Source organism: Octopus sinensis, linkage group LG1 (assembly GCF_006345805.1).
Source record: "Octopus sinensis linkage group LG1, ASM634580v1, whole genome shotgun sequence".
Classification (NCBI taxonomy): domain Eukaryota; kingdom Metazoa; phylum Mollusca; class Cephalopoda; order Octopoda; family Octopodidae; genus Octopus; species Octopus sinensis.
This window is the reverse complement of record NC_042997.1, coordinates 44,094,569-44,119,974: the sequence shown is the minus strand read 5'-3', so window position 1 is coordinate 44,119,974 and position 25,406 is coordinate 44,094,569. Positions and strand designations below refer to the sequence as shown.

The 25,406-nt window shown below is 39.5% G+C and overlaps 1 protein-coding gene across 5 annotated transcripts in view; it reads right to left on the bottom strand.

Annotated features, from left to right (window-relative positions):
- Positions 1–1,494: 1,494 nt before the first annotated feature.
- The window catches only part of LOC115213053 (transmembrane protein 164), a 102,171-nt gene continuing 78,259 nt past the window's right edge, over positions 1,495–25,406 (bottom strand). For all 5 annotated transcript variants that reach the window (XM_036500640.1, XM_029781963.2, XM_036500646.1 and 2 more), the window contains 2 exons: positions 11,663–11,763; positions 1,495–3,394 (listed from right to left, as the gene is read on the bottom strand). In XM_036500640.1, the coding sequence (XP_036356533.1) occupies positions 2,978–3,394; positions 11,663–11,763 (518 nt within the window). In that variant the 3' untranslated portion in view covers positions 1,495–2,977. The remainder of the gene's footprint in view (positions 3,395–11,662; positions 11,764–25,406) is intronic.

Here is a 25,406-nt window from a genome sequence, read left to right as displayed (position 1 = left end):
CAGAATATTAGCCTCTCATAGGTTTACTTATTTTTGCCATTTTTGTGAGTGGAGCAACATGAAATGGAGTGTTTTGCTCAAGAACACAAGACATCACCTGGCCCAGGAATTGAAACCACAATTTTACAACCATGAACTCAACATCCTAACTACTAAATGATGTGCCTCTACTATATATATATATATATATATATACTAGCAGTATCGCCCGGCGTTGCTCGGGTTTGTAAGGGAAATAACTATATAAGCATTTTTAGAGAGTTACTTCCCTTATAGATGCCAATTTGGGCTTTCTTAGCCATCTCTGTTTTGGTGTCTTCAAGCCATGAAGTCGTTGTTCTAAAAGAACGCTGGTCTCCTTGACAACGCTTTACGACGTTGATTTCCTTACACTCCCTTCCCCACAGCTTCACGAGGGAGGGAAGAAGGGGGAGAAGCAAACACAGGTGCAGGTGTTTGAGCGTGGACGCCAACTCCGCCGCCATCGACACACGAAAAATTATGCATTAAAATGGAATAAAAAATGTTAAATTATTTTTTAAATCGTAGACTCATCGTAGACGTGTGCTAATAGCCAGACGGGCTCGATATTAATCACGACTATAAGATACCCGAATTTGGTTAAACTGCACCGCAAAATGTGGGAGGAGTTAGGAATCTAAATCGAAGGGGACAGACACTCACACAACTAGAGTTTTATATATATAGATATATATATATGAAGTACGCTGTGCGTGAGAAGACCCGGCAGGACTAGTGAGACCATAACCCGTGGCCTCTACCTGGGATATAGCCGGTCCACTTATGTATACCTTTCCTTCTTGGGACACAAAACTCTACTTGTGAAGACCTGTTGAGGCAAGTGAGAATCAAAATCGAAATCTATCAACATTAATGGAAATTGTAGCTGTGATACCAGTGCCGGGGGCACGTAAGAGAACCATCCGAACGTGGCCGTTGCCAGCGCCGCCCCGACTGGCCTCCATGCTGGTGGCACGTAAAAAGCACCATCCGATCGTGGCTGTTTGCCAGCCTCGTCTGGCACCTATGTTGGTAGCACGTAAAAAGCACCCACTACACTCACGGTGTGGTTGGCGTTAGGAAGGGCATCCAGCCGTAGAAACATTGCCAGATAAAGATTAGAGCCTGGTGCAGCCATCTGGCTTCCCAGACCCCAGTTGAACCGTCCAACCCATGCTAGCAGGGAAAGCGGATGCTAAACGATGATGATGATGATATATATATATATATTCCAGATTTAGAGAGAAGCCAGTATTTGCTGTAAATGTCTTCCACATTAAAAATTTTAAATCCAAGGCATTGTACTTTTGTAACATGAATATGTTTAGAATAATCAATTCATCAGAATAGCCTAAATATATTGATGCTTCAAAATATATAAATATTGATGCTCCATTGTCTCAGAGATCAATACTTGCATGAAAGTGAAAAAAGACAAAGAAAACAAGGAAAAACTTGCAGACAAAGACTAAGTTATGCTTCCATTCTTTTAATATTAATGAGTAAAATAAAATGAAAAAAAAAAACAAAAAAAAACAGCTGAAAATAAACTGAGAAAAAAATAAAATAAATTTCTTTTGTCGTTGTTTACAAAGAGGTTTATATAAATAAGATTCTGTGACAGTCAAAATTAATTGGTGATAACCATTTCTTTCAACTACTAACCAGTAACAATTGAAATTCGATATATCAACCACAATAAATCTCACCTGGTTATCCTGATCCTCCATCCCAGTTGACGAAGATCAAAAAAAAAAATATATATATAATAGGAAGAATAAATAAATTGAGAATAAAGGGCACTGCCCTTGCGGTCTCAATGTAACAAAATAAAATTATTGCTACCATAGCAATGTTACCACAGAGGTTCCTACTCTACTTTTCTGTATCAACATTAAGGTATTAGCAATATAAAACTGGTAATAGAGAAGATATGTTTAGAGAAACATATGAACCAGTTATGAACCAATCTACTTTATAATGGGTCATTTGCAAACCCACACGCACAAAAAAAAAACACTTTGTCTATGTTCTAGGTTTGTGTCTAGTTTCAGTAATCCTTCTGAGTCTAATGAACTATCATTGTTAATGCAATCATAACATTTATCAATTAATATCATTTTTATTTTGTAATCAAAGACTAAAAAAATTAAAAGCTATTGGTGAAGAACAACACGAAAAATTCAGTTAGTAGAAAGCTAAAGAGCCAGAATAGGTAGGGACTTGGTTACCTTGTCACAAAGAAACCTGCCCAATGAGGTTGAAAGAAATCAGAGCCTTGCAAGCATGTGTTTCCAGTGTTACTAAAGTGACTTTGATAAATATAAGGATGGCAGATATAAAAATCTAGGTCAGGTTTAACTTGACTAGGATGATAAGGATGAGATGATATTACTGTAAGCTCAAGAAAATAAAGTGGCAGTAGAAGCTGCAAGCCCATATCTTTAGTGTCTGATTTGCAGACTAATAATCCTATTTAAGGAATTTTAAAAAATTATCATTACTTTCATCATCGACAACAGTTGATGAATTAACAGATAGACAGGGTATTATGTCATAGAAAAGTAGCACAGAATAAAAGATAAATTAATGTAATTAGGACAAACTATATTATTTCATCTTATGACTAGACATACATACAAATAGCGAGCAAAGGAAAAATTTAAATACACCCCTTAACTTTGTTTCAATTAAATATTCTTTATACAGGAGATTAGCATTTATTGGACAATATTTCTTGAAAATTTTCATGGGTACATTTATTTTATAAAATTTGGAATGAAAATGAATTAATTTAAAAACCTTCAATAATTTATAGAAAATAATTTGTGAACTAGGGTTAATGATTAGTGGAATATTTCATACAAAGTAGCTGATTTTTATAGTGCTGAATAAAAGCATACATTTGTTGAGGACTTCTTTAATTCACAAAGACCATTCCTCAAAAAGGCAATCATCAAAATACAGGATTGGAATCCACAGGTGAGTTTGAGAGATCAGGATCTTGATTACTGGACTGATTTTCCTTGTTGCGTAATCTTACTGTTTTACAATTACACGTATGATGTATAGCTGGAGATTCACTGCGGGATGAACTTGTATCATCATTAGTAATTTTTGATATGTTTTGATCACAAGAACTTTCCTTTGACAACTGTTTGTTTGACATTTTATCAAGGTTATCTGAGTTTTCAAGATGAGTCGATGAAGTAGACTTGTCCAAAGAAATTTGAAGGCCAATCCAGTTGAGTAATTTTCCCAAGAAAGGTAAGCAAATAGCTTGGTGGAGAATAGCTATGATGCGATACATCTGACCAGAGAATGGATCCGAGACAGCAGGGCATAGTATATTGTTGAGATTGACAGAGGAGAGCTAAAAAGAAAAAAAAAATAATGAAAATAATAATAGAAAGATATACTGCAAGAAAATAATAAATGCTTATAGTAAAAATTGTTTATTCACTGCAGGTATTGTGATGCATTTCTAGCAGGACATGCAGTTGCCCATTTGTTCAGTTGACCAAAATGCAGGAAATAATTTGTTTCCTTTTGCACAAAGTTACTTAACTATGGATTTTTGTTACATTAAGAGAAAGAGAGGGAGAGAGAGAATGAGTGAGAGTGAGAGAATGCGTGACAGTGAGAGTGAGAATGAGTGAGAGTGAGAGAATGAGTGACAGTGAGAGAATGAGTAAGAGAGAGAGAATGAGTAAGAGAGAAAAAGAATGAGTGAGAGTGAGAGAATGAGTGAGAGAGAGTGAAAGTGAGAGTGAGAGAGAGAATGAGTGAGAGTGAGAGAATGCGTGAGAGTGAGAGAATGCGTGAGAGTGAGAGAATGAGTAAGAGAGAGAATGAGTAAGAGAGAAAAAGAATGAGTGAGAGTGAGAGAATGAGTGAGAGAGAGTGAAAGTGAGAGAGAGAATGAGTGAGAGTGAGAGTGAGAGAATGAGTAAGAGAGAGAGAATGAGTAAGAGAGAGAAAGAATGAGTGAGACAGAGAGAATGAGTGCGAGAGAGAGAATGAATGAGTGAGAGTGAGAGAATGAATGAGTGAGAGTGAGAGAATGAATGAGTGAGAGAGATTCATCTTTTTTTTCTCAATGCCACAAATTCAAGAATTAAGTAAAAGTTCTGTAGCTCTATGACTTCTGTCTATGAAAAATAAGAGATGTAAGCGGAACATAGATATTAATGATTTGCAATCCTTTGGCCATGGAATAAATATTCTCATGAAATTCCTATCCTACAATTTGCTTCAAAACATTAATTATTTTTTTATTTATCCCAAGTTGGTGACATTTTTGTACTTACATAAATATCAACTAACAATGATACAAAATATTTCTATTGCTGTAAATATCAACCAGGATAACTGAGAAATTTCAGTAAATGTCAATTGTTTGGATTTCGTACAAGCTGAGAAACAATACAAAATTAAAAATATCATTCAATCATCATCATCATTGTTTAACGTCTGCTTTCCATGCTGGCATGAGTTAGAAGGTTTGGCTGAGGACTGGCAAACCAGATGGCTGCACCAGGCTCCAATCTGATCTGGCAAGGTTTCTACAGCTGGATGTCCTTCCTAATGTCAACCACTCCAAGAGTGTAGTGGGTGCTTTTTATGGGGCCACTGACATGGGAGCCAGTCAAGGGGCACTGACATTGACCACCTTCGGATGGTGCTTTTTACATGCCACCAACATGGAAGCCAGTCAGGAGGCACTAGCATTGACCATGTTTGGATGGTGCTTTTTATGTGCCACTGGCACGGGAGCCAGTTTGGATAGTGGTATGTAAAAAAAAAAAATACAAATTTACCATGTCTATATAGAGAGGTAATATAAATGGATGATGTTTAGCTGATTGTTGCTCATAGGTAAGAGATGAGACTGAAGATGAACAAAAATACAGAAATGGGGTGACATAGAACAATATTGAAAATGTTAAAATTTGCAAACACAACCCACTTTACATATACGCTAAAAAACACAAAATATTTGTTAAAAAAATGATACTGAATTATTACTACAAATCTAGAGATGTCAAGGCAAGGAAACCCAAATACCCATGCATACACACACATGCACATATATTTGGTCTGAATAATAAGTATTGTTGCCAGCCTTGCCTGGCCTCCATGCCGGTGGCACGTAAAAAGCACCGTCCGTCCGTGGCCGTTTGCCAGCCTTGCCTGGCCCCTGTGCCGGTGGCACATAAAAAGCACCATCCGTCTGTGGCCGTTTGCCAGCTCCATCTGGCACCTGTGCAGGTGGCACATAAAAAGCACCCACTACACTCGCGGAGTGGTTGGCATTAGGAAGGGCATCCAGCCGTAGAAACACTGCCAGATCAGACTGGGCCTGATGCAGCCTTCTGGCTTCACAGACCCCAGTTGAACCGTCCGACCCATGCTAGCATGGAAAGCGGACGCTAAATGATGATGATGATGATGAACTCTACCCTTCTATGCTAGCAAATTATCTCCCCATTTCCAGTGAATTACTCCCTGTTGATTTGTCTATATCGCTATACATTGCTCACTCTCTTCCCCCACATTATGTCATTCTCTTCACTCACACAGTTTCAATATTTTACCTCTCATACTCTTGCAACCCCCCACCCCGCACACACACACCATGTCTTTCTTTCTATTCGGCAACTCTTTTTCATTACCAATCAGTACCTACTCCCTGACTTATATATATCATTGATTATCCTTCCACTATTTCTCAATCTCTAATCATATACCTTTCCCAATCTCTAGTCATCACCCAATCATATCATCATCATCAACGGCTGTGTGGTAAGTAGCCTGTCTACCAACCACATGGTTCCGGGTTCAGTCCCACTGCGTGGCACCTTGGGCAAGTGTCTTCTACTGTAGCCTCGGGCCGACCAAAGCCTTGTGAGTGGATTTGGTAGACGGAAACTGAAAGAAGCCCGTCGTATATATGTATATATATATATGTATGCGTGTGTGTGTGTTTGTGTGTCTGTGTTTGTCCCTCTAGCATTGCTTGACAACCGATGCTGGTGTGTTTACGTCCCCATCATCTAGCGGTTCGGCAAAAGAGACCGATAGAATAAGTACTGGGCTTACAAAAGAATAAGTTCCGGGGTCGAGTTGCTCGATTAAAGGTGGTGCTCTAGCATGGCCGCAGTCAAATGACTGAAACAAGTAAAAGAGTAAAAGAGTATCTGTTTTCCATGCTGGCATGGGTCAGATGGCTTGACAGGAAGTGACAAGGCCAGGGACCACACCAAGTTCCATAGACTGTTTTGGATTGGTTTCTATGGCCAGGATGCCCTTTCTAACGCCAACAAATCCAGAATATACTGGCTGCTTTTTACATGGCACCAGCACCCACACCAATACTTTTTATGTGTCACCTTGGCTTTAGGATCTCAATTCTGTTTTGATGGGCAGATCTTCTTGAGTATTGCAATGCATCACATATCTCAGTTCTCTGTCATCTTCTTTCATACGGTTCAGCATTTTGAAATCAGCTTTCAATACCTTGTCCCATGTTTTCCTGGGCCTCCCTTTTCCACTACTTCCCTTCACTTTAAGTGATCAGCACTTCTTTATCCATCTGCATCACATGACCAAACCACTGCAGTCTCCTCCCTTGCACACAGCATCATCTAATTCTTCTTATGCCCAACTTCTCTCTCAATACGCCAATGCTCTGTTGCACATGCACACTGACTTCACACATCCAGCAGAGCATACTAGCTTCATTCCTCTCCAGCCTTCGTATGTCCTCCACATTCAAGGCTCATATCTCATTACCATGCAGAATTGCAGTTCAAACACATGCATCATACAATCTTCCCTTCACTCAGAGAGAAAGAGAGACCTTTTGTTGCCAACAGAGATAAAAGCTCTCTGAACTTTCTCCATCCTATTCTTATTCTAACAATCACACTTTCTGTACAACCTCCTCCACTGCTAAATTAGTTCTCTTAGGTAGTAAAAATCATCTACAGCTTCCAGGGAACCACTTGGACATTTAAAGAAATCACTTTGCCATATATCTGTGGTATTATGGCTCCTGTACATCTTCCACACTTTACAAATCTCTCATCATCCAACCCCTATTTTATTATCAAAATCCACTCATCCTTGACCCTAACCCATTCTCTCCATACATTTTAACTACCTTTATCCAACCTCCCTTCCTGTTCTTGAGCCCCAAGAGCCCATCCTGATATATTGCCACCAGGATCTTTGCTTCTCTTTCCAGCTCCACACCAATTATTACTTTTGTATAATGTAAGCAACCATGTGCCTCTTCTGCAAGAAACTGTTCAGGCCCTTTGTTTTATATTCTATCTATTCATCAACTGGCATAAAACTGCGGCTGTAGTAGAACTATGGCCCCTCTCAGCCAATGGAGATCTTGATCTTGCAAACTACATGATGCACTGGTACGGTACCACAAAAACAACATCCAGTGCACTCTGTAAAGTGATTGGTATTAGAAATGGCACCCAACTCCTAAAACTAACTCAAAGCAAACACTGGAGCACATCATAGTCCTCTGACCAGTGGATCCTGTCAAATCATTTAAACCATGCCAGCATCATGGAAGACAGACATTTAAAGATGATGAATAAGGTACAAAGTGGTATCAAAAATTTCCTGGACTCATTAGGTTTAATAAAAAATAACTTATTCACCTAAGTTTTAACATCATCCCTTTTGAAATAGTCACCTTGTGCAACAATACACCAGTCCCAGCAGTCCTGCCACTTTGGGAATCTGGCCTGGAAGTCATTTTCTGTGAGTCGAGGACCTTCTGCAATTCACACTGGATCTCAACAATGATGATAAAACAAGGACCTTTGAATTGCATTTTCATCTTGGGCAAGAGATGGAAGTCTAAATCTGCTGAATAGGGTGGGTGCAGAAGCAATACCATGTTGTTTTTAGCTAGAAACTCGCAAGTTTATTCTGCTCCAATGATCTTCATGCACAAGCTGATGAATTTTCTCCACATTTAGAGGGGTGACACTCATGGTAGGTCTTCCAGAGTACTCATCATCTTCCAGGACGTTCTTCTGCTTTTGAAGCGCCTGTGCCACCTGAAACATTGTGTACAACCCATTGCCTCATTGCTGTAAGCTTGCCAAAGCATGCTCAATGTCTCTGTAGCAGACTCCCCAAGTACAAAGCAAAATTACATGTTGGCTCTTTGTTCCAACTTCCTGTCCATCACAAAATCGCAGACTACAGCATACACGTGATCACAAAAACAAACTTCACAACTTGCAAAGTAAACAGCCTCATGAAGGTCACTGCTAGCTCTCAGTGCACATGCAACAATGTGCTGCCATCTGTTAGCATGCTATAGAACTAGTCTGGGAACATTTTGATACCTCCTCGTAATTAATTTTGCACAGAAAGGAAGACACACAGACACACAGAACATTATAAACAATAATCAACATCAAAAATAAAAAATCAATGGAAATTGTAGTTGTGATCCCTGTGCCAGTGGCACGTAAAAAGCACCATCTGAACGTGGCCATTGCCAGCGCCACCTCGACTGGCTTCCGTGCCGGTGGCACATAAAAAACACCAATCAATCGTGGCCGTTGCCAGCCTCACTTGGCACCTGTTCTGGTGGCACGTAAAAAGCACCCACTACACTCAGAGTGGTTGGCATTAGGGAGGGCATCCAGCTGTAGAAACAATGCTAGATCAGACTGGAGCCTGGTGCAGCCTCCTGGCTTCTCAGACCCCGGTCGAATCGTCCAACCCATGCTAGCATGGAAAACGGACGTTAGACGGTAATGATGATGAATCTGTAATCAAAAGCAGTAAAGAGAAAGAGAAATTGTATGAAAAGCAGCATTTACAATGAAGACTCCAGATTCCAAAAACCTGAAGGCAAGGTTTGGTGGCACTGAAACCTGCAGGTTGAATGTCATTCCAAATAATTCCAAGGAAAAGCATACAATCAAGTTAAGACTGTATGACAGTCTTCTTGCAATCACTGATAATATTAGGGCGATATGAATATTTGTAGGACATAACTGGCCGAAGCCAGTGCTGCCTCGACTGGCTTCCGTGCAGGTGGCACGTACAATGCACCATCCGAATCGTGGCCGAAGCCAGTGCCGCCTCGACTGGCTTCCGTGCAGGTGGCACGTAAAATGCACCATCCGAATCGTGGCCGAAGCCAGTTCCGCCTCGACTGGCTTCCGTGCAGGTGGCACGTAAAATGCACCAATCCGACCGTGGGCAATGCCAGCCTCGCCTGGCACCAGTGCAGGTGGCACGTAAAAAGCACCAATCCGACCGTGGGCAATGCCAGCCTCGCCTGGCACCAGTGCAGGTGGCACGTAAAAAGCACCCACTACACTCACGGAGTGGTTGACATTAGGAAGGGCATCCAGCTGTAGAAACATTGCTAGATAAGACCGGAGCCTGGTGCAGCTTCTGGCTTCCCAGACCCCAGTTGAACCGTCCAACCCATGCTAGCATGGAGAACGAACATTAAACGATGATGATGATGAACTGGACAGCAAAATGAGAACTCATTAGTGGTACTCTGTTACGGAGACCCCCAAAGTGAATACATATTGGGCAGATGCCAAACAATAATCTTCAACAAGCAGTTCACTATGGACACAGGATGTTGACATTCTGACTTCCTGAATGTTATGCAATGCTGTGATTGGTAGAATGACTGAGCTGAACAAATCCGGGGAAGCTCAACCAAATAATAACAACGAGGATTACATGGATTACATGATGAAATAATTAGTGAAAGTAAGCAGAGTGGAATGGGGTTTTATAACCAAGAAATGGTAAGGTGGGAGGAAAAGAGTGTGTATGTGTGTGTGAGTGTAAGAGAGAGAGAGAGAGACAGACAGGCAGAGACAGAGAGATTCAATCAAAATATGAGGTAGTGTTATTAAAAAAGAGAAACCACTTTTTCATATTTCTTGGATATTAGACATTAAGAACCGTCATCCTTTGCATCATCATCATGGTTTTAACATCCAATTTTCCATGTTCGCATGGGTCAGATAGAAATCATTGAGGCAAATTTCTTCTGCAAACAGATATCCTTCTCATCACCAATCCTCACCTATTTCCAAGCAAGATAATATTTCCTCCATGGCAAGATTATGTTTCCATGGAAGATTGAAAAAAAAAAAAGGACACTACTTGCATGGTGGTGGCACTTGTTCATAACTATTAGGCGAAGACAGCAAGAAGATGGTACACACCCCCACACACCTATATGACAGGCTTCTTTCAGTTTCCACCTACCATATTCACACACAAAGCTTTGATCAGTATAAAGCTGGAATTTGCATCACCGGTCTGGAACCCCTATCTTGCCCAGGATATCAATCGTCTGGAAGCCATTCAGCGACGTGCAACCAAAAGAATACCCTCCATCAGGCATTTGCCATATCCTGAACGCCTTACTTCCCTGGGCATGGACACATTGAAACTCCAACGTCTGGCAGCTGACTTGGCAGACACCCATAAAATTATCAACCATCTTACAAACAATAACTCTGAGCACCTTTTCAAACTCCACCTGTCTAACACCCGTGGACATATTTAAAAAGTCAGAAAACAGCACAGCTCCCATGACTTTCGGAAACATTTTTTCACGCTTAGAGTTGCTGAAGTATGGAACAAACTGCTGGCATCAGTTGTTAGTTGTCGGAGCACTGTATCCTTCAAAACTTCCATGCTTTCTGAGATTCGCCATCACTACACCTGATTTTCTCCCCTACATACACACGCAAGCATGTATCTGACTCATACATTGTTCACTTTCCAGACATTTCTACATTACTGCATGTACTTTATATGCACTGTCTGACAAGTTGTGGTGCACCTGAGCACTGTATACAATAATTTCATTATTATTAGCTGTGATACCAGTGCCGGTGGCACGTAAGAAAATCATCCGAACGTGGCCGTAGCCAGCGCCGCCCAACTGGCCTCCGTGCCGGTGGCACGTAAAAAGCACCATCTGACCGTGGTCGTTTTCCAGCCTCGTCTGGCACCTGTGCTGGTGGCATGTAAAAAGCACCCACTACACTCACGGAGTCGTTGGTGTTAGGAAGGGCATCCAGCTGTAGAAACACTGCCAGATCAGACTAGGCCTGGTGCAGCCTTCTGGCTTCCCAGACCCCAGTTGAACCGTCCAACCCATGCCAGCATGGAAAGCGGACGTTAAACGATGATGATGATGATAAGGCTATAAAAGTCACTTGCCCAAAGCACCACACAGTGAGGGATGAACCTGAAACCCTTTGGCTGGGGAGGAAGCAAACTTCTTAGCACACAACTATTCCTGCACTTATAATAATGCTTTTATCAAATAACTTTTCAAACCATTTAACCTTCTAGCATTTAAACCGGCCAAATCCATCCCAAATATTCTACATGTTCAAACCGGCCAGATCTGGCATATCATACCTACCCTACAATGTCATTCTAAGAATAGACAATTACATCATCAAAATCTCAAAGCTACAAGCTAATGCATGATTAATTCAAAATAATGTGGATAAACAAGCATTACTTTTGATTGAACACTGAAGGGTTAAGGGCATATATAGAGAGAGATAAAGATATAAATAAATAAGAAGATTCTTACACTGGCAATTATCTGTAGTGGTATAAAATGGTAAAATATAAGAATTCCAATCGCAACAAAAGCCCAGCTGAGGTCACTCATCTCTTCACATGTGTAGATACCTATGCAAAGAAACGTTTAAAAACAATTAAATTTTAAAGTAACCAAACATGAAATCTGAGTTTTATTAACTCAGAATTTAACAAATAAAACAAAACACTTCTGAGGAAACAAAGCAGATGAGGATCAAACTGTAATGACAAACAAATTAAGATCGTTTAAGTGAGTGCTTCTCAACCAGGGTCCATTATGGCCCTTGGGGGTCCGTACAAGATTTTGTAAAAAAATCTGTGCAATAAATTTCTTCTACAAGTCATAAAATTTTTTTTTTTTTCATACAATTCCTAAAAAATATTTCATTATAAAAATTCAATAGGAATTTTTTTAAAGCACTGAATGGGTTATGAGGGCCCATCCAAGTAAAATAGAAATCAAAGGGGTTCGTAGGGTTCAAGACGGTTGAGAAACACTGATTTAAATGCTAAAGGAACTGCTGGGTCACGTCACGTGTATGTAAATACATACACACACACGTAGATATATATATATATACACACACACAATACAAACAGACACACACATCCGAGTTTAGCACCTCATGCATAATTAAAAATAAATACTCATTTAACGAACACTTTTTTTTTAAAGCGAAAATAACTGGACGCTTTCACTTTACTCAGGGGCTTTCCGTTCCGCATGCTCAGGTTTACCGACCCTTTTATATACATATACAATATAAAATATAGGGTAAAGGTCATGATAAGCAATATTAGATAATATTAAAAAAAGAAAAAAATGTAAAGAGAAAGTTGTTGCAAAGTCCTACCTTTGAATATAAATTTGCCATTCTTTGGCGGTATATAGTATCACAGACAAATCTTCAGGCCAAAATCTTTATTGATAAAATAATATAAACGAAGTCTTTTAACAGATCGAGTTTTCTGTCGCAGAGACGTATCAATAATTTCTAAGAGGCCAGACAAAACTTTTTTTTTTTTTCCTTTTTGCTCAAAGATTTGGTTTTTCGACAAAATTTTCTTTTCTTTTTCTTTATCATTTTAACTTTTTGTAGGCGCGGCGCGTGGAGATTGTATGCGAGAGTTTTAAAGAAAATAACCAAAGTACTGTTGATGTTATTTGAAGTTGGATTGTCAACACCAGTGCCACGAGAGGAAACTGTCGTTGCCTGTTATGAGCGTGACGATCATCATGGCCATTCCACCGAGAAGCAGAATAAACATAAAAGCCGCAATAAACATTGATGTCATAACAAGGGTTGCCGCTAGCAAGCTGACTGCCAGGGTGGCCAACAGGACTTGAATAGTGTCAACCATAACCAGATTCTGAGATTAGAAACAAACTGCGATATAAACAGCCGAGTTAATTAGTGATGATGTCTTAGCATTTTTTCATATTCTGAATTTTTCCAATCTGACTAAGCTTTCGTCGTAGTTTTTCACTTTTCTTGGAGGAAATGATGATCAGACAGAAAGACAGAAAGTTAAAAGCAATTTACGACGTGATAAAATTTTGTGAACTTATTTTTAACTGGATGAAGATGCGAGCTGGATGAAACTCTAGATGAAGATGCTAGCTAGACGAAATAAGCGATGGAATGTTCTCCTGTAATTAAAAACTGTATAGAGATAGGAAGAACGAGATAATTAAAGAGCGAGAAGAGGAGGCTGTGAAATCAAACGATTCCAGATTATTAAATGTGCATATTTTAAATCAGCTGAGACAGCAACAGCTTTCGGCTTTTTCCTTCATGACGACGCAAAAAACTTAGCCAAAGAATTCTTTAGTTACATAGTTACCGATATTAGTAAAGGAAAAAGAGGAAGCACAACACCTGTAAGAAATAAGAGAACGGCTGGAATCCCCAGCACCGAGTGTGAAGTTTAGAGCAGAGAGATGCATTGATGAGGAGCGGTGAGGAGTTAAGAATTAACAGGTTGGTTGCTATACACTCCCTAAAATAAAACACGTCAATCACACTTGACAATGAAAATAAAAACACTACAACAAATATAGGTAGTAAAAAGAAACGTAAATATTCCTACGAGGAATTAAAAAAAGAAAAGAACCACACACACACACAGAGAAGGTAAGGGTAGAATTTAAGAGAATTTTCAATCAAACTCTCTCGAAGACGTCTATTTATGGCCAGAGAGAGAGAGAGATGGAAGGAGGAAGATTCTGAACACGTATGAAGTAAATGTAGAAGGAGATAAAGAAAAAAAAGGAAAGAGCTGTAAAGTATATGTGAGTGAGCAAAAGACAAAAGTATATTACAAGGTTTCATCAACCTACAAATTTAGATGAGTGGTTATGGAAACTAACTCCGTAACAAGTTTGCTTCTCAGCTGCCGAGTCTGATGTTGTCGGTGCTACAATGTCAAGCAGAGACAACTCTTTCATTACCAGACACTCCAGGAATTGCTCTCATGGAATAATATTTCCTTTCAGTTGCAGCAGGGTATTACCTTATATATTTGGCGTGGATACTTAATTTTACTTAACATCTTTTTAAGATCAGTAATTTTTGAAGATCATAGATTGGTTATTCAATTTTTTTTAATTATATATTTTATATATATAATTTTATATAAGTTGAATAGCTATCGTTGTTTTTATTTTTTATCAATAAATATTTTTTTTTTATGAATTTCGATTTTTATAAATACATTTTATCGTTTTATTCTTTATTAATCAATATGTCACTATAACATGGATTCAAATATCATTCAGACAATCTGCCTTTCATCCTTCGATAATCATAAAATGAGCACCAATAAGTCAAGTTGATTAAATTTGTGATCTAGTGGTAAAAATTAAAATATCAATATTTACAACAGTGTATAATTGATGAAGGTTTTTGTTTAGGTACAAAGCCAGAACTATTTCTATTCAGAGTAGTGTGCCCTTTCAACAGCCGAAACTCCACACCCAACAAAGAAAGAGCTCCTACAACTATATCAAATATAGTAGGTAGACCTATACTTAACAAGAACTTATTATAATGATTAAATGGCTATCTTTGGAATATAGACAGCATATCTCTCGTAATAAACATCCTACAATAAAAGCGTTATGATCATGGCTAGAACACTAACAATATCTTTACTCTTTTACTTGCTTCAGTCATTTGACTGTGGCCATGCTGGAGCACCGCCTTTAGTCGAGCAAATCGACCCCGGGACTTATTCTTTGTAAGCCCAGTACTTATTCTATCGGTCTCTTTTGCTGAACCGCTAAGTGACGGGGATGTAAACACACCAGCATCGGTTGTCAAGCAATGCTAGGGGGACAAACACAGACACACAAACATATACACACACACTTATATATATATACATATATACGACAGGCTTCTTTCAGTTTCCGTCTACCAAATCCACTCACAAGGCATTGGTTGGCCCGGGGCTATAGCAGGAGACACTTGCCCAAGATGCCACGCAGTGGGACTGAACCCGGAACCATGTGGTTGGTTAGCAAGCTACTTACCACACAGCCACTCCTGCACCTATATCTGCTCAACATTCTGTCATAGATTTGCATAAGTAGTACAGACGGAGCTAGGAAACAATTAGACAGTCCACACAACCACAAGAAATAAACTAGTCAAAGATGGAGCCCCTATACAATCACCCCGCCCCCCACATGTGGAATGATGTGGTCCTGGAAGCGTTTTGTTTACGTACAAGATGCCATGGTTATAACTGAAACATGGTTCAAGTCAGTCAGTTAATTTGAGACCAAAAAGCGATAGGAACAGAAAGGATATTTTTTCAAATCAATAAATTATCAAATATATAGGTTGATATACTAATTATTATTATTAGAAGTTTGGAATTGCTCAACCGTGGTTTTTGTGCAAGCCATTATATTACATTTAAATACTTTATTGGAGATGGATGCCAGCGCCGCCCTGACTGGCTTCTGTGCCAGTGGCACATAAAAAGCACCATCCGAACGTGGCCGTTGCCAGCGCCACCTTGACTGGCTTCCGTGCCTGTGGCACGTTAAAAGCTCCAACCGATCGTGGCCGATGCCGGACCCCCTGGCACCTGTGCAGGTGGCACGTAAAAAGCACCCACTACACTCGCGGAGTGGTTGGCGTTAGGAAGGGCATCCAGCTGTAGAAACTCTGCCAGACCAGACTGGAGCCTGGTGCAGCCCCTGGCTTCCCAGACCCCGGTCGAACCGTCCAACCCGTGCTAGCGCAGAAAACGGACGTTAAACGATGATGATGATGATCTCTGTCTATACTAGAAGAAGTGTCATTCAGAAAAAAAGGATTTGTCAGAAATATGAATATAGCAATGTCCGTTGTCTTTCTTTTCTTTTTTTGTTGGTAGCAAACTGTTGGAATTGAATCACCATTTTATCAAGGGGTAAGACTAAATTCATAGAGGTCGATTTTCTACAGACAGATGCACTTGTTGTCATCAACCAACACTTGTTGTCCAGGCTCACCCTTGGAAAATTGGAAACAACTGAAACTGGTTGTATGATGGTGACACGCACTTACAACTGTCACATAATGTCAAGATAAAGTGGCACAAACACACACACACACACATATATATATGTGATGGGTTTCTTTCAGCTTCCATCAACCAAATCCATCCACTCAGTATTGGTTAACCTAGTTCTATCATAGAAAACACTTGCCCATATACCATGCAGTGGAACGGAACCTGAAGCTTCTTAACCACACAGTCATACTCTTTTACTTGTTTCAGTCATTTGACTGCGGCCATGCTGGAGCACCGCCTTTAGTCGAGCAAATCGAGCCCGGGACTTATTCTTTGTAAGCCCAGTACTTATTCTATCGGTCTCTTTTGCCGAACCGCTAAGTGACGGGGACGTAAACACACCAGCATCGGTTGTCAAGTAATGCCAGGGGAGACAAACACAGACACACAAACACACACACACACATACATATATATATATACATATATACGACAGGCTTCTTTCAGTTTCCGTCTACCAAATCCATTCAAAAAGCATTGGTCGGCCCGGGTCTATAGCAGAAGACACTTGCCCAAGATGCCATGCAGTGGGACTGAACCCGGAACCATGTGGTTGGTAAGCAAGCTACTTACCACACAGCCACTCCTGCGCCTTGTATTTTATGAATTTTAAAGCATTTTGGTAATGTATTTAATAATTAATTTCATCATAGAAGCGGATGCATTTTTTTTTATATAGTCCCTAATCACAACTTTCTTACACTAATGATATACTAATTATTTTACATTATCTACATTCTGATTCTGATTTACAGAGAAAAGCAAATTAACATCAATTTCCCCCACCATGTTAGTTAAACTCTGGTAGTCAGGTGTTCATTGAATTTTTGGATATATTCTTCCTTGCATAGTAATCAAATATTTTACATAAGCCTCTCTCAGCAGTAAAGTAGTGGGCGAGAGATTTTAAGCTTCAAAATCAGTTAATAGTATTATCATTGACTATGGAATGCTATACTAGTATAAGGGGCTTATTTATAATTTGATGGACTAATCTAGCAATGGTAAACACCCACAAAGTTATCAACCACCTCACCAACAACAACACTGAACACCTTTTTGATCTCCATGTGTCTAACACACGTGGACATGCCTACAAAGTCAGAAAACAACACAGCTCCCATGACTTTCGGAAACATTTTTTCACGCTCAGAGTTGCTGAAGCATGGAACAAACTGCCTGCATCAGTTGTTGACTGCCATGACACTGCATCCTTTAAGGCTCTCATGCTTTCCGAAATCCGCCGAAACTACACCTGATTATACATACACTTTAGATGAGTTGTAGTGCACCTGAGCACTGTACACAATGTTTTTTTTTTTATTTATTATTTATTATTATATACAATGTACTAATTAGCCAATAAGTCACTACCTTCACTCAATTTACCTATGGCCCTCAATGTATCTCCTGGGTAACAATTATTCTTAAGGAATACTAGAATAGCCTTAAGAAGAAACAGCAAGGCCAGAACAGACTGAATGTTCAAGCAATATATGTAAGTTAATGCAATGAGAAAGAAAACTATGCTAATCAAAATAATGTTACAAACAAGTGATATATATGTTTAATTCACTGATGAGAAGGAATATGAAAAATACTCAGGGAGATGAAATTTGATCTGCAGGCAAACTAGCAATCAACAATATATTTTCATTGACAATTTGCGTCTATTTTTCCATGCCAGCATGGGTTGGATATCTCGTTCCATTCCAAGTCAGTCCCTATTCAAAGTTACTGACTTCCTGGATACATTGTGGATCACATCTCAATCTCATTCATAAATTCCAATACATTCTATTTTTGTCATGGTTATTACAGCTGGATGTCCTTCCTACTGCCTCCCACACTGAGTGCTTCTGATGGTGGAAGCGGCATTGGAGAGGTTAACTTGTCCCTGGCATGACTAAAGAGTACTCTCTAACTATACATCATTTATCAATGCGGAGAGGTTGTCTCGTATCTGACAAGATTAAAGAAGAGAGAGAGTCTCACAGAAGAGGACTAAAGTGATGGGAGCAAAAAGGTGATAAAAGACAGCATAAACAAAGGAAGCCAGAGTGAAAGAGTGATAAAGAGCAAGAATAATGAGAAAGAGATTGAGTGAGTGACAGAGCTAGATGATGGTTGTTGGTAAGAGGACTGAATACAAAAGACAAAAACTAAAAAGCAGCTACATGATGGTTATTGCTAAGGAGATCGAATAGAAACATGAACAAGAGGGTAATAAAAGAGAGAATAAAGGGGAAATAACTAGTGTGAGAGGGTGACAGAATGGAGAGTAATAGGAGTGAACTAAGGGGATAAGAGCAAGGGGGTTAGTAGAAGAGGGATAGAGAATAAAACAGTTTTATAAAATTCATTATTTTTAAAAAATGCTTCCAAAGAAGAAAGGTCTGCTTTGTGATGGCACAAAGCGGAGGAAGAAATACACAGTTCAAAAAGTGACACGAGGAAATCTGTTATGACAATCGGCTTAAACTTGGTGTTGTTTTCATACAAGCATCACAGGGAAAATAATGTTCACAAATTCTTCAAAACTTCCATTCCATGATTCTGTAGACAAATCCATCTACGGATGGTCCCAATATCAGGTCAATTTTTTGTTATTTTTTATTTATTTATTTCTAATGAGAAAAGGTTGCTAACATCTTGCTCGACCATTCTCTGTTTCTGGAGAAGAGGACACCATAAGTGATTACCTCCATAATTCTTTATACAATATAGCCAATTACAAGAACTGGAAAAGATATATATATATATATATATATATATATATATATATATATATATATATATAGATATATATATAGATATATAGATATATATATAGATATATAGATATATATAGATATATACTCACACACACATACATAGATTCTTATACATACTTACATAAATACACAGGTATATACATGCATATATAAGTACAGAAACACACACATACATAGATATACATATGTGTATCAAGGTTTTTGAGATGGTGGGTTTGCACTGTTATACTGAGCTTTTGTGTGTGTGTGTGTGTGTGTGTGTGTGTGTGTGGCATACATACATATACATGCAAAGATGCACAGAAATATATATACAAGGGGGTACCCAAAACTAACCGGAAATGTTCCTTGATAGGACAAGGATCATATCAAGTGACTTCTGCCACTAGAAGTCACTTGATATGACCCTCAGGCATCGGCCTGCTGACCAACAGTGGTCAACAGATGTTGTACTGTCATGTGGTGCATCTTTGTTTTGCAGAGCTTCTCCTCTGATCATTGAATTTTGCGATAGCTGAAAAGATGCTTCCATGAAATTCTGTATTCTGCTGGGGAAAATAGTGGCCAAAACAGTTATCATGCTTCAAACAGCTTACAAGGATGCTGCCATGAGCAAAACACAAGTTTACGAGTGGAAACCACACTTTTGGAATGGTTGCTTGCAGACCAATCTCATTCAGGACAACCATCAACCTCCTGGACAAATGAAGACATGAAAATTCATGAATTGATCTTGGAGAACAATCACCAAACAATTGACGAACTTGTTGACATGACTGGTGTGTCCTGGAGTTCCTAGCAACGAATTTTGAGTGAAAAATTGTGAATGAAAAGAGTCGCAGCAAAATTTGTGCCTCACTTGCTCACGGAAGATCAAAAGAAGTCATGAATGAATGTGTGTCATGAACTGAAAGAACAGTTGTAAGTTGATCTGGACCCTTTTTTGAAGGTCATCACTAGTGATGAAAGCTGGTGCTATGGAATTTGCAAATGCGAAAGAGGTGAAGAAAAGAACAACGGAATTGTTAAAAGGCATCACTTTGCAAGAGTTCCAGCACTGCTTCGGATTGTGGAAAACATGTCTGGACTAATGCATTGCTTCAAATGAAGAATTCTTTGATGGCAATAAAAGTGTAAACATGTAAATGTAAGTGAATGAAATTATATTGCAAAATTCAGGTTTCTTTTGGGTACCCCCTCACATATATGTATGTATGTATAAAGAATATAAGGGGCTTAGTTCACTTGTGATCTAAAAGAAGAGGTACACTGCATAAGTGCTACAGTAGGTCAGCTGTTAGGTTCCAAGATCACAGCTAAGGCTTCCATTATAGCGTGTATATATTATATTAGAGAAAAAAATCAAAAACAAGGCACAATGAATATCTCAAGTCATTTAGAATAATTTAATTAGGGTAAGGTTAATTTGAAGTCTTACAGCTGTTTCTGGGATAACCCAAGTGGTTGGTTAGCACGTCCATGCACTAGGTATTGTCATCAGATACAAAGTATGAATATTGTAGATGGGGGAAAATTTACAGTTTATAAGGAATAATATAGAAGAATAAAGATTAAAATAGAAGAATAAAGAGTAAAAGTAGTTAGAAGAATATAAGCAGGAGAATAATGTTCACAACTCATCTTTTTCCAAAGCATATGGATGTTGGTACATCCATGAAAGTAAAGGTTTTTAGTTAAAATTCCAGGTAAATCCATTTACCACTATCCCAGGTAAGTCCTTTTATCATGATCTTTCTTTTTATTCCTTTCTCCTCTCTTTTTCTCTCATACACCCACTCACAAAACCCATTTATGTCCATCATACTTTCTCACTCTATATACGCATTTACAATGTGAATACAGCATTCAAAATACTGCCTGGATTTGCCTGAGATTTTAACTGTAAACATATTCCTTTTTCTTCTGTAAAAAGATGAGTTGTAAACATTATTCTCCAGCCTATATTCTTCTATCTACTTTTGCTCTTTATTCTTCTATTTTATTCCTTTTAAATTATGAATTTTATTCCTTATAAACTGTAGATTTTTCTCCTTCTAAAATATTTATACCTTGTCTCTGATGATGGAATAGCCAGTGCACAGACATGGACTTGGGTTATCTCACTTGGTTTATCTCAGAAACGGCTGTAAGACAAATTCAAATTCCCCTTACCCTAACTGAATTATTCTAAATGACTTGAGATACTCGTTCTGCCTTGGTTTTTGTTTTTCCTCCAATATAATATATATGTGTGTGCATGTGTATTTATTCTTAAACCAAAATACTGACAGTAACTTTTAAGCAAGTTGAAACTTCAAAGCCACAGCCAATGATATTCTTGCTTAAGAATATTAAATGTGTCCTCCACAAAAGTACAGAGTAGCCCATCAGATTAATATAAAATTGTTTTTATTATAACTGAACATTTAAAAAAACATCTCCAAAACCTGTACACTCATATGTACATATATGTATGTTTCTGTTTCTATACTTAAACTAGCAATATCACCTGGCGTAGCTCGGGTTTGTAAGGGAAATAACTATATAAGCATTTTTAGAGAGTTATAGCCAAAAAATAGCAAAAAAAATGCATTAAAAATGGAAAACAAATGATGGTAAATTTTTTTTTTAATCGTTGACTCATCGTAGACATTTTTAGAGAGTTACTTCCCTTATATAATAGCGAAAAAATGCATTAAAATGGAAAAAATGATGGTAAATTATTTTTAAAATCGTAGACTCATCATAGACGCGCGCTAATACCCAGAAGGGCTCGATATGAATCACGACTATAAGATACCCGGTTTTGGTTAAACTGCACCACAAAATGTGGGAGTAGTTAGGAATCTAAATCGTAGGAGACAGACACACAACTTTACTTTTATATATAAAGATATGTATGCATATACCTATGTTACAATGTAGATCTCTGCACTTTTTTACTCTCTCCGCTTTTTTTATATTCTCTCTCCATTTTTTACCTTTAATCCTTTGTCAAAGAGCATAGTTTCAAAACATAAAAGACTTTCCCATTTTCCCCAAGCATCAACCTAATACACCTGCTTGTTGTTCCTACACCTGTCTTTATCTTTTGTTTTCTGCAAATTTGAACTATATATGTGTGTGTGTGTGTGTGTGTGCATATTTTGTCAGCGAATGGGTCGTGGTCTGAAAGCAATGAAAATATTTTGGCGAATTAAATTTAAATGTTGAAGTGAATCTAACGGACTTTGTGTGCTTCTTAAATGGATTATAAACACCTTCCACACTGCAATTGTTTTTGTTCCAGCACACGATCTCAGATCAGGTCACTTGCTATGCAAGTACATCTCTCTCTCTCTCAGCCGAAGTTGCGAGGATGATCTGGTTCTTGACTGAAGATTGAAGGCTTCAAATGTCCCGTCTGTGTTTTTTGTATCGTTTTCTAAATGTTTTGCGTTCTTGTCCCAGTTTGTATTTTTTTACATATACATATATATATATATAAGTAGTTGAATGAATTATCCTAGTATCGATAATTCGGTTAACCGATACCCGGGTAGCAAATTTACGTCAGAAAGCACGGTTGAAGCTACATGCCAAGGGCAGAATCACGTGCTTTCGTGTGGAAATTTGTGTGTTTTTTTGTGTTTTTTTACTATAGATAAATGAAAGAATGGAGTCGAACGACGATCTAACAAAATTCCTTTATTCTCGACATATGTTTCGAAGACTGCATATTCTTAATTCCGAAGGAATAAAGGGTGCATTATGCCGCTTTCTCATCAGGAAAGACAAGGAACTTATGTCAGCATCATGACGAACAAAAACTTTTAGATGACTGCCCACACAGAGTCCATAGTGATAATGATACATACATATATATATGTATATATATATATATATACACACACACACACACACAAACAAACAAAGAAACACACATACATACAATTTCTGAGTGGAAATTGGTAGATAGGAATGTGTGTAAGTGTGTATATGTGTGTGAATGCTTAAGTTTTTGGAGTAATCCAAGAATCCGTGCATCTGAACAGAAATTCAGTCTAGTAGTTAGGGTCGAGTTATCTCCCCTCACATGAATGTTTTCAGAAGTCTACTTCTGTTAAAGGTCAAAAAAAATAAGTTACCATACGAAAGAGGTAGATTTCTTCACTGTCTAAAGAAACCCTTGAAGGTAATGCACAAGCATGGTCACAACCCAGTGGTGGGAACCAGAAAAAAGTATACATTCCAGTGTGTGTGTGTATAAGTGTGCGTGTGTGTATACATGTGTGTGTGTGTATACTCTTTACTCTTTTACTTGTTTCAGTCATTTGACTGCGGCCATGCTGGAGCACCGCCTTTAGTCGAGCAAATCGACCCCGGGACTTATTCTTTGTAAGCCCAGTACTTATTCTATCGGTCTCTTTTTGCCGAACCGCTAAGTGACGGGGACGTAAGCACACCAGCATCGGTTGTCAAGCAATGCTAGGGGGACAAACACACACACACAAACACACACATACATATACACGACAGGCTTCTTTCAGTTTCCGTCAACCAAATCCACTCACAAGGCATTGGTCGGCCCGGGGCTATAGCAGAAGACACTTGCCCAAGATGCCACGCAGTGGGACTGAACCCGGAACCATGTGGTTGGTTAGCAAGCTACTTACCACACAGCCACTCCTGTGTATCATCATCATCATCATCCAGTGTTTTAAATCCTGGTTTTGTACCCATTAAGTGGGGGGTGGCCATATCTACCTCAATGCCATAACAACCACCCTCACATCATCTCACCATCTTTCTTCCCAGTTTTACACGGCCTCCCTCCTCAAGCCAACCCCCTCAATCTCCTCCTCCTCCACCTGTCCCCTCTATGTTTTCCTTGGTCTACCTCGCTTTCACGATCCATTTACCTTAAACACAAGCACACTCCTCAGCCCATGCCCATACCACCGCATTCCATTTGCCCTTGCCAGCCATTCCACTGATTCCTCCTCCTTCTACCACCACATATCTCCTCCTCAATCTCTCCTACCTTTCATCCTTCCACACACTTCGTCACATACCTTTCTTTAAATGACTTCCACAAATCTGGTGCATCAATGCTCACCAACTCCCCAACTCTCTCCTCAAACCTTGCTCTTGTTTCTTCTTCCTTCAGTTTCCACACCTTTCTCCTCTCAACTGTTCCCTTTCTCACACACATTTTAACTTCCCTCTTATTGAAGTCAGCAACCGCCAACCTGTGCTGCAACTCACCTGGTATTGTCTTCACATCTCTCAGATATTTTCTGTTTTTCCTGCCAACCAACAGGAAATCAATCTCTGTCTCATTCCCTCCTGCACTGAAAGTCACCTCCCTTTTCTCTGTTTTCCTAAACCACGTCTTCACCACACTCAACTCTTTCTCATCACAAAACTCCAACAGCATCCTTCCTTCAACATTTCTCTCCCCAATTCTCTTCTGTGCCAGTGGCACATAAAAAGCACCATCCGATCATGGCCGTTGCCAGCGCTGCCTTGGCTGGCTTCCGTGCCAGTGGCACGTTAAAAGCTCCAACCGATCGGGGCCGATGCCGGACCCCACCTGGCACCTGTGCAGGTGGCACATAAAAAGCGCCCACTACACTCGTGGAGTGGTTGGCATTAGGAAGGGCATCCAGCTGTAGAAACTCTGCCAGATCAGACTGGAGCCTGGTGCAGCCCCTGGCTTCCCAGACCCTGGTCGAACCGTCCAACCCATGCTAGCGCGGAAAACGGACGTTAAACGATGATGATGATGAATTCCGTTTCCCCCATGCACACCTTCAAAGCCCTGGAATCATTTCCCAACATTAAAATCACCCATGCCCAAAACCAATTCATCTCCCTTACCTAAGTCCCACTCATTCACCATTTCATCAAAGAACTGCCCTTTCTCAGCGATCTCTCTTCCACTTTGCAGACCATACCCACAAATCACCCTCACCACTTCTTCCTCAAGTCCTAACACTACTGTCACCACTCAGCCACTCTTCCTCCTGACCTCCACCACCTTCTCACAGATTTCTGCCTTCAACAAAACTTCCACACTTCCAGCCCCTTGCTATTTCACAACCACCACCACCACCACAACTTGTACCTCCTTCCCTTGACACCCAAAAATCTTACACCCTGGCTCCACCACCTAGCCTCCACCACCCAACACACATCCACCCACCACTTTCTCGATTCCTCACACACCCCAGTTCCCCTTCCACGTAGACTGCTCACATTCCACCTTCCCAACTTCACCCCAAACTTCTCAGGCCATCAGCCATCTTAAGGCAAGACATGCTTGCGCAACCCAGGGTGAGGGTTTGCACCCTCCTTTCACCCACCTTTGTGAGGTAGGCAGGTGCAGCCCACCCCAATCTCTGGGCT